Source organism: Oncorhynchus gorbuscha, linkage group LG15 (genome assembly GCF_021184085.1).
Source record: "Oncorhynchus gorbuscha isolate QuinsamMale2020 ecotype Even-year linkage group LG15, OgorEven_v1.0, whole genome shotgun sequence".
NCBI classification, from domain to species: Eukaryota; Metazoa; Chordata; class Actinopteri; order Salmoniformes; family Salmonidae; genus Oncorhynchus; species Oncorhynchus gorbuscha.
In genome coordinates this window covers 28,125,083-28,135,262 of record NC_060187.1, presented here as the reverse complement: position 1 = coordinate 28,135,262, position 10,180 = coordinate 28,125,083, and the positions used below count along the sequence as shown (strand labels likewise).

The 10,180-nt window shown below is 42.0% G+C and overlaps 2 protein-coding genes across 7 annotated transcripts in view; one reads left to right on the top strand and one right to left on the bottom strand.

The window, feature by feature from the left end:
• Positions 1-792: 792 nt before the first annotated feature.
• On the bottom strand, positions 793-3,315 carry LOC123996854 (biogenesis of lysosome-related organelles complex-1 subunit 2-like). The gene is made up of 5 exons (XM_046300632.1): positions 3,140-3,315; positions 2,476-2,592; positions 2,183-2,302; positions 1,964-2,068; positions 793-1,529 (listed from the first exon to the last, which is right to left on the bottom strand). The coding sequence occupies exons 1-5, from the start codon at positions 3,303-3,305 to the stop codon at positions 1,498-1,500; spliced, it is 540 nt and encodes a 179-aa protein (XP_046156588.1). The 5' UTR covers positions 3,306-3,315; the 3' UTR covers positions 793-1,497.
• Positions 3,316-3,437: 122 nt separating this feature from the next.
• The window catches only part of LOC123996852 (ubiquitin carboxyl-terminal hydrolase 24-like), a 42,075-nt gene continuing 35,332 nt past the window's right edge, over positions 3,438-10,180 (top strand). For 4 of the 6 annotated variants that reach the window (XM_046300631.1, XM_046300630.1, XM_046300628.1 and 1 more), the window contains exon 1: positions 3,440-4,124. In XM_046300631.1, coding sequence (XP_046156587.1) covers positions 3,852-4,124 — 273 coding nt within the window. In that variant the 5' untranslated portion in view covers positions 3,440-3,851. Of the gene's footprint in view, positions 4,125-10,180 lie in introns of all 6 variants that reach the window. The other 2 variants (XR_006832045.1, XM_046300629.1) reach the window with 2 other exon arrangements.

The window sequence follows — 10,180 nt, the reverse complement described above, 5'->3', positions numbered from 1 at the left end:
TAACGCAGCACACCTGCCTTAAACCTGAACAACCGACTCAGTAGAAAACAATTAAGGGTAGGAACAGCTACACTGGTAGGTAGCTATGCATGGCAATGGACTAGTGCACGGTACATAAACCCCACTTTAAGCATTTTAGATAATATCAACTGAAGACCTTTAAAATGGTGATGTCAGTCTAAGGCTGTCTGACCATAATTGTTTTGATTTAAATCCATTTTGAATTCTGGCTGTAACACAACAAAATGTGGAATATGTCAAGGGATAGGAATACTTTCTGAAGGCACTGTTATGTACATATCTACCTTGTACCTCCGCACATCGACTCGCTACTGGTACCCAGTGTATGTAGCCAAGTTATCATTACTTATTGTGTATTTATTATTACTTTTATCTTTCTCTGCATTGTTGAGAACCTGAAAGCGTTTCACTGTGAGTGTACACTTTTACAAAGCATGTGACAAATATATTTTTTCTTTCTGTAGTTGTTTAGGGCTCTAGATGGGTTCTGAGTGGGTTTGGTTGGTTAGGTTACAGTGGTAGTCTGTGTGTGTGGATGGTTAGGGTTTGGGTGAAGGAGGACCAGTAACCCTAACCCTAACTCAATAATGTTCTCTGGGAGATCACACTGTCTCTGATTAATAAAATGTACCCCGAATCTTACAAACACACACACACAGGATTGCAGTATGAACATGGAGTACAGCTGCCATCTGCTGGTGAAATGACAGTTTCTTTGATAAATGTATTTTTTTTTTTTTCACCTTTATTTAACCAGGTAGGCTAGTTGAGAACAAGTTCTCATTTGCAACTGCGACCTGGCCAAGATAAAAGCATAGCAGTGTGAACAGACAACACAGAGTTACACATGGAATAAACAATTAACAAGTCAATAACAGTAGAAAAAAAAATTTCTCAGTTCAAAGTTAATGTTTTTAAATGATACATTTTACACAAGCTACAATCACATGTATGACGATCTTAAGAGACAGTAGTATTCACACAAAGCATAAAGGTAATTTTGTCATGTTAATTCAGTAATTCGGTGATGCCAGCAGCACAGGAAAACATTTAAAGAAGCTAATGTCCTTCAGTCAAAGTGAATTTGGTTGTCATCTGTGTAACTAACTTCTAGGTTAGGAGGGTGGTGATTCTACAGTAGTGTGCACCCAGCAGGGGACAATTCAGGATAAACTCAGTAAATCCAGGAAGTGAATAGCAATTTTGACAGGACTGACAGTGACCTGGAATGTTAACAGGAATATGGACACAAACTACCCAAAGCGCCATCTACACCTGGTATTAAGATGCAACTTAAATGATAATGCTAGGTGTAACATCTGGGATATTCCTCCGACCAACCCCAGGCTACCCCAATTCCTCTATATCAGGCTGATGTAGAGGTGTGGGTCTGCTTCCTCAGATCGTATATGTTAGGTTTGGTCTACAGCTTGGGTGAAGGAGGACCAGTAACCCCTCTTCCTCCTTCCATAATCCTCATCGCTTCTCCAGTTTTTTGAACTTGGCCTCTGCAGAGACAGAAAAAGAGATGAACTCACTCACCTTCCTGCAGTTAGTCACACACAGGAGAAGTGTATTTTTAGCTGTTCATTTGGGACAGTGTGCTAGCGCTCTCTGCTGTTGGAGCTCAGGGTGGAGGGGTAAACTCAAATAGCAGAGGGTGCTCTCAGGCTGTCCTAAATCAAATCCCTAACATTAATGTTGAGCTGAACACTGGATCATGGCTATTATTAATACATCTGCAATAGAGACTAATAAAGATGTCCTAGAAACTCAGAATGAAAATACAGATATTTATTTCTATCGACCACTTCAGTCAGTCTGGTGAAGGTTACCCACTGGAACTCAGTAGTCTCTTCTCCCCTTACAGCCCTGGTATAAATATAGACCTGCAATATGACGATATGGCCTGTCTCTCCACAGCCATGTGTGTGTGTGTTACCCAGCTTCTTTGAGTAGGTGTCCAGTTTGTAAGCAGCCTGCTCCAGAGAAGACACTTGTTCCTCTATTTGATTTATCTGGTCTAAGTAGGGCTGCAGGCTGGCATCTGCAACACACACAATACCATTTTTAAAAAGTCAGCTAAATTAAGGTTATACTTTTTTCGTAAAGACCTACGAGAATTTCGCCCCTGTCACATCCGAAGGACTAATAAACATACACTTATGGTTGAGGTCCTGCAGGTTCCTGCTGATGTTGATGCTGATGTCTTTCATCTCCATGTACTTCAGACTTGTCAGCTTGTTCATGTTCTCCAGTAGATGGTAGTCCTCACAGGTGCCTAGGAATAGGAAAACAGGGGAGCATGAGAATGACATTTTCTCCACAACAGGAGATTCTTATGACAGTTGTTGTTATCCTGAAGATAAGACAGTATATAGTATGTGACTATATAGGCCTGTATAGACAACAAATGGAGACAGACAGATATTCAGACCAGACAGATATTCAGACCAGTGAGTTCTCCTTGTAGGAAGACAGCCATCTTATCGAACATGTCTGTACAGAGTTCATTGATGTCTGGCTCTGCTGGCTCTACGGCCTCCTCTGCAGTCTCCACCCCACCGTCACCTACACACAGACATATAGTAGTTACACCATTTTCATTTCTGAGAAACATCCCACCTCCTGATGTTGCTGGCAACTCCCTCAGATTTGAACTAACAGGTCTCTAAGTTCTCCAAGGAGGAAGGATGAATTTGCCACTCCCTTAGTAGGGCTACTGCATTCTAATGTGTTGATACTAACACCAAATTCATCTCAGCATAGAGATCAATGGTAACAGAACTATAAAATAGTTAGATAGCTAAATTGCTAATCTTCCTTTCAATGACTAAAACAGCGCATCAACTTGCAGTTAGGACTGGTCTTTTCGTCCATTTGAGGGCAAATTTGCTCTTGAAGCCAAAACAGCCAACTCAATCTTTAAACGTGAATCAATTAAATTGTAGTACGCTTCTCGAAACATAAATCCCTTTCATATCACATCAAAAAGTAAATGCAAAAACACAATTCCGAACGAGCGTATGTGCTCTTAGCGAAGACCCCTAAATCCAGTTACGTATGTGTAATGGAACTGAGAGTCATGAACAAGGGCTAGCTTGCAAGCACCACTCACTGCTGTTGATGGGCTTCTTGGGCGCCGCAGTCACAACCTCCTGGCCCTCAGAGGCAGGCTCTCCCCGGGGGTCTGAGCTCCCTCCCAGGCTGAGGACGGTGGGATGGGCCAAGGAAACTCTTGAGATGCAGTCCATCTCAGCAGCCTCCTCTCCCGTGGCCGCCATTTTGCATCTACTACAGTCACATGATACAGAGCTTCACGTGACATTGATTCTTTTCCTCCCCCTACAATTCCAAATTCGAGCCACACCCTTTTCCTTGACAGGTGCTTTACCACCACACAAACAATAATACCATGATGAATGTAGCTATAGTGTTCCTATTCATATTGATTGATAGTTTTATATTCTATTGTTTTCAGATTGTTCGAGTGTAACGTTAGTGAGCTCGAGCTTTCCATGCTGTTTTGCCTGTAGTCATTTTGCATTAGTAACACTTCGAATCGGTGTGAATCATGTTAGTTTGACAAGTGTTTGCAGAGTTAGTCAACCTTACGTTATATGTTTTGGGCTAAAAAGGGGGAAAGAGGGCTCCTCTGTCCTCTGGTCTTGTAATGGGTGGGTCAGGGTGGTGACGCTCTACACAGGAAGCGTCCAGTGAACCATCGTGACAGCCTGTGTGTGACTGTAAACATGGCGCCGTGCACGGTTACAGGGCTGTGCTGTTTTACACCCCGTTTCTAGCTAGCCTGAGACGCACACAACCTAACTATGGAGACAGAAGAGGAGCAACACATGACGACCCTCCTCTGCATGGGTTTCCCAGATCCTGTGGCTATACGCAAGGCGCTACGCCTGGCGAAAAACGACATCAACGAGGCTGTGGCGCTCCTGACCAACGAAAGCCCCGGGCTTGGGTATGGATATGAGCCGATGGAGAGTGGCCCTGCCCCGGGCCCATGCGGAGACGGGGAGACCACCGGGCGGACTGGGACTGGAGGGTTCGACCCACCCCCCGCTTACCACGATGTGGTGGAGAGCGAGGTAAGGCTGAGGATGGTAGCTCGCTGGCTACGTTAGTTAGCGAGAACACCAAGCTAGTTAGCATCAAAGCTACTAGCTAGCGATGCCGGCTAAATGGGGAGAAAGGGCTCGCTCATAGCATTCCATAGCGCGCTATACTCGTGCCCTGCTGTCAAAATAGGGAGGGAAAACCCGCGGCATGCGGGACGTAATTTCTCAATCTCGGGCTACAAAATTCGACAGACCTCGGCTAGCTGAGTTGCAAATTCAGTACTTTGATGATCAATATTGAAAATGGGTGCACTAGCCAACATCAGGAACGTAGATTTGCCTAGCTTGTTGGTTACTGTATGTAGCTAGCTAGTCCAACGCTTGGGGGAGGGGATATGGTCGTTGCGCGAACCAGCGGGTTAGTTTACTTTAAACAAGTAGTTAGTGTTTTGCAATAGTTGCCGATAAAGGTCTGCAGAGAGTGAATGTGGTGATCTCCGCACTCTTGGGAAAATGCACGTCTGCATACAGCTGAGCAGATTGTAATGGAGCTACGCAAGCTGGATATATAGCTGTACTAGTGGAGTGAGACGGTGCGATTTCGCAACCGCCTGTGGCTAACCTGATATGGCCATTTTGTGCTAAACATTTTATAATCAAAGCTCTTTAAATGGTTTGTAGTTCACTGACAACTTGATGTCTCACACACCCGTCAGAACCACACGTTTAAATGTCTGAACATCAGCTTGCCAGAAGATACCGACCCTACCTTTACGCTAGTTTACAATGAGTTGCACTGGTGTTGGAACACAGTCATGGTTACATTAAAGTGGAACGGACAGCGTTTTAGCAACATTAAATCTCATACTATATGTTAATATAACCCCCCCCCCGGAAGAATATGACCTCCTTTTTTTACATAAAAAAATCTGACATGTGAGAACTTGAAAATGACCATATCTAAGTGTTCATAAATTCATAGAACGTTTGTGAAAATTCTATAGCAATATAGAATGTGAATGCGGCTGTGCATTTGTACAATGAATTAATAAATAAATAAAACCTAATAAAAACATCTGTCTTGTCCAGGACCAGAGTTTCTGCAGACCGGTGCATCATAGCCAATCAGAGCTACAAGTAGGCCCATATGCAAATAAACCATTTGCCACACACAATTATATTAACAACAATGCCTGTATATCATGGAAGTTTGAGTAAAATCAAACCTATTTTTTTAAACCTCTTATAAAGTTTGTTTTAAAGCATAAAATAAATATTTTTGACTGATGTTATGATTGACTGATTCATATCTGCAAAGTATTTAAAACGTTGTATTTTACGCTTTAAATGCGTGGTTTATCCCATGTCTGCAGTGGCCATACAATGGCCATGTACCATCTCCACCCGGCACAGCCAGAAGAGGACTGGCCACCCCTCATAGCCTGATTCCTCTAGGTTTCTTCCTAGGGTCCTGCCTTTCTAGGGAGTTTTCCTAGCCACCGTGCTTCTACATCTGCATTGCTTGGTGTTTAGGGTTTTAGGCTGTGTTTCTGTACAGCATTTTATGACATCTGCTAATGTAAAAAGTGCTTTAGAAATACATTTGATTGGTACAGCATTTACTGTGATGGGTCCTCCACAGAAGTCAGAGCAGTCATACTTCTTGCGCTACGGGGAGCTGTCATACACATCCAATACATTGGTCTGCACCGCACCACTCGTAGTGATTCAGGGCTAATCTCTACAACCATCCAGCTAATTACAAGCAACTGGCTAGATGAAAAGACAAGACCTTACCCCTTCTGGGATGTTGGAGTCCCTTTCCCGGTGGTTAAAATAGGAGCTCAGCCAAGATAGCACTGTTTTCCCACCTGCCTCTCCATCCCAAGTCTCCCCATTGCCCCACCAGGAAAATTAGCCTACATTTAGGCTATTATTTATGTGTATTTCACACTGTCGAGGTAAACATCAGAATATAATGCTTGTATGGATGTCAACCTCAATACATGTTCATGTCAGCAATCAACTGCATTACAGATAAAAACTACTTTGACCGATTTAATGTATGCTAGCTATGCTACCAGCTTATACAAATGGGAGTCAGCATTTAGCAGTCACTTTTTCTAAACCTGAAAAGAGGCAACTTCTAAATGTTATGCAGTGATAACAGCCAAATATATCCAAATCAGAATTTAGTGATCATATTGTGGGCCTGTTACAATGCATCAATCATGACGAATTTGACAAATATCCACTTTGTTAGATCAGATTTGGTAAATGTTCTACCCTCACGGTCTACATTCCATTGACCTCTTTACCGCAACTATTCCCATTACCTCCCGATCTCTTTCCAGGAGTTCACTCGTTTTCATGTCTTTAAAATCCCTACATGAGGTATCATAAAGATCTCTTGTTATTTGTGAACTTGTTATGATATCCTGTTGTCAAAGTTCTCCATGTTTGCTGTCAAGGAAGTGAGTTTGTGTTATATAGGATATACCGCCCCCACCTACCGTCTACCAATCATGTCAATGCGGAGCTATACAGAACCCCCCCATTGTTACAAAATTTGGGAGGCGCACGGCATCATTTTGAGCTCATTTTGGCCTTCGCAAGTCTCTGGATGCTCCGCAATTGAGTCACCGGACTGCATTGCAGGATAAAACATAAATTGGCCTTTAGACACGGTGGAGCTGGCGCAAGATATGGGTTGGAAACTTACCTCAATGCAGGAATGGGATTAACCCAATATTGAATTAAAGGAGCCTAGTGTTACTCCTTAGACCATGTTCTGTTTAAAGGGGATATTTCTCTGGAAGCCAAAACAGACAAATACTCCATCTAAACGTGAATAGATTCTCTATTATGGTTCTAGAGACATAAATCCCTCTACTTTCATATCACATCAAAATGATTTGAAAATACACACTTATTGTGCACTGTTTTATCCCGTTTTAACACAGTTGCAGTCAACAGTATATTTCAGTGACAACAGGTTTGTGGCTTCCTTTTTGTTTCAGAGATGCAGATACAGGCCCTTCAGAAAGTATTCATACTCTTGACTTATTCCACATTTTCTTGTGTTACAGCCTGAATTCCAAATGTATTCATATTTTTTTTTTCCTACACGTTTTTAGAAATGTTTGCTAATTTATTGAAAATGAAATACAGAAATATCAAATTTACGTAAGTATTCACAACCCCTGAGTCAATACATGTTAGAATGACCTTTGGCAGCGACTACAGATATCAGTCTTTCTGGGTAAGTCTTTAAGAGCTTTGCACACCTGGATTGTACAATATTTTTCAAGCTCTGTCAAGTTGGTTGTTGATCATTGCTAGACAGCTATTTTAAAATCTTGCCGTAGATTTTCAATTTTATTTAAGTCTAAACTGTAACTAGGCGACTTAGGAACATTCAATGTCATCTTGGTAAACAACTCCAGTGTATATTTGGCTTTGTGTTTTAGGTTATTGTCCTGCTGAAAGGGGAATTTTAGTGTCTGTTGGAAAGCAGAGTGAACCAGGTTTTCCTCCAGGAATTTGCCTGTGCTTAGACCTAGCCCGTTTCCATTTATTCTTAAAATATACTCCCTAGTCCTTGCCGATGAAAAGCATACCCAAGAGTGGTACTCAGTGACGTGTTCTGTTGGATTTGCCCCAAACATAGCACTTTGTATTCAGGACAAAAAGTCGATATCTTTGCCACATTTTCTACAGTTTTACTTTAGTGCCTTTATTGCAAACAGAATTCGTAGGCCGTCAATGTAAATAAGAACTTGTTCTTAACTGACTTTCCTAGTTAAATAAAGGTTGAATAAATTAAATATTTTTATTCTGTACAGGCTTCCTTCTTTTTACTCTGTCATTAGGTTACTATTGTGGAGTAACTACAATGTTGTTGATCCATCCTCAGTTTTCTCATATTACAGTCATTAAACTAACTGTTTTAAAGTCACCATTGGCCTTGTTGTGTAATCCCTGAGCGGTTTCTTTCCTCTCCGGCAACTGAGCTAGGAAAGACGTCTTTGTATTGATACATCATCCAAAGTGTAATTAGTAACTTCACCATGCTCAATTCAATGTCTGCTTTTTTTTACCCACATACCAATATGTGTTCTTTTTTTGTGAGGCGTTAGAAAACCTCCCTGATCTTTGTGGTTGAATCTGTGGTACAGAGATGAGGTAGTCATTCAAAAATAATGTTATTAAACACTTATTGCACGCACAGTGAGTCCATACAACTTATTATGTGACATGTTAAGCAATTGTTTTTCATCTGAACTTATTTAGGCAGGTTATAACAAAGGGGTTGACTCAAGACATTTCAACTTTTCAGATTTTATTAAACAACTCCACTTTGATATTATGGGCTATTGGGTGTAGGCCAGTGACCAAATATCTCAATTCAATTCATTTTAAATTCAGGCTGTAACACAACAAAATGTGTAAAAAGTTGGGGGGTGTAAAGACTTTCTGAAGGCCCTGTATCTAATTGGCGCAGGTAGTCCACTCTGTCTCCTGTCTGTAACATGGAAATATGGCCGTGTGGAAATACTAACTCTATAAAAGTGTGTCGCGATTGAACCTTTTTTAGTTTTTAGAAAATGATTTCTCCGTGATATGAAAGGTAAAGTCCATATGCTTCCAAAACCGTACCGCAAGTGATGCTTGGCAATGTTCAGACCGTAGGGTCGGTATCTTGTGGAAAAGCACCAGCGTAGCTGCAGTCTTAACCAGCTAGCATCAATGTTCAGACCGTAGGGTCGGTATCTTCAGGAAAAGCACCAGCGTAGCTGCAGTCTTAACCAGCTAGCATCAATGTTCAGACCGTAGGGTCGGTATCTTCTGGAAAAGCACCAGCGTAGCTGCAGTCTTAACCAGCTAGCATCAATGTTCAGACCGTAGGGTCGGTATCTTCAGGAAAAGCACCAGCGTAGCTGCAGTCTTAACCAGCTAGCATCAATGTTCAGACCGTAGGGTCGGTATCTTCTGGAAAAGCACCAGCGTAGCTGCAGTCTTAACCAGCTAGCATCAATGTTCAGACCGTAGGGTCGGTATCTTCTGGAAAAGCACCAGCGTAGCTGCAGTCTTAACCAGCTAGCATCAATGTTCAGACCGTAGGGTCGGTATCTTCTGGAAAAGCACCAGCGTAGCTGCAGTCTTAACCAGCTAGCATCAATGTTCAGACCGTAGGGTCGGTATCTTCTGGAAAAGCACCAGCGTAGCTGCAGTCTTAACCAGCTAGCATCAAGTGTTTCCCGCTAGCTATTTTCTAAACATTAACATTACAATGCCTGCAAAGACAACTAGCTATCTATGTAAGTGCTGTTCAATAAGCAGCTATTTTCTAAACATTAACATTACAATGCCTGCAAAGACAACTAGCTATCTATGTAAGTGCTGTTCAATAAGCAGCTATTTTCTAAACATTAACATTACAATGCCTGCAAAGACAACTAGCTATCTATGTAAGTGCTGTTCAATAAGCAGCTATCTAGTCAAAATACATGCTGATTCGACACATCACCATGCATTTATGAATCTCAATGGATCACTAGAGTTTTGCATCTAGTGCATTGATTCAGTATCATATACAATATCACTGTTTCATCAATTATGACTTCATTTGATTGGTTGTTTGACACACTTGTCGTGTGATGAACTCAGATGGAGGACAGCTGGAGGACAGCTGTTAATCATGTACAGAATAGATGGGGGGGGGGGGGTGCTTCAACAGCAAGTCAACAGTTGTCTGTTTTCACTCCGTAAATGCCGTGCATAGAGAATGCACACCTGGAGATGCAGTTTTGCAAATCATTTTATTTCCAAACTGGACTGATGAAGGTGAATGGTATTGGCTCTCACTATTCCAGTTCGCTCAGATAAGTGCTAATGAAGGAGTTAAAGGCTCAGTAGACTATTGAAAGGAAGGAGAGGAGAGGAAGCCACTGTAGTACAGATGAATCTAGGGGAGGATTGTTGAAGGACGAGGTGGAGAGGAAGCCTAATGTGTAGCGTCCACCAGGTGTGTATCTCTCTAGGGTTCGGGTGGGTATGTCTCTGTTCGCTACACACAGTAGATC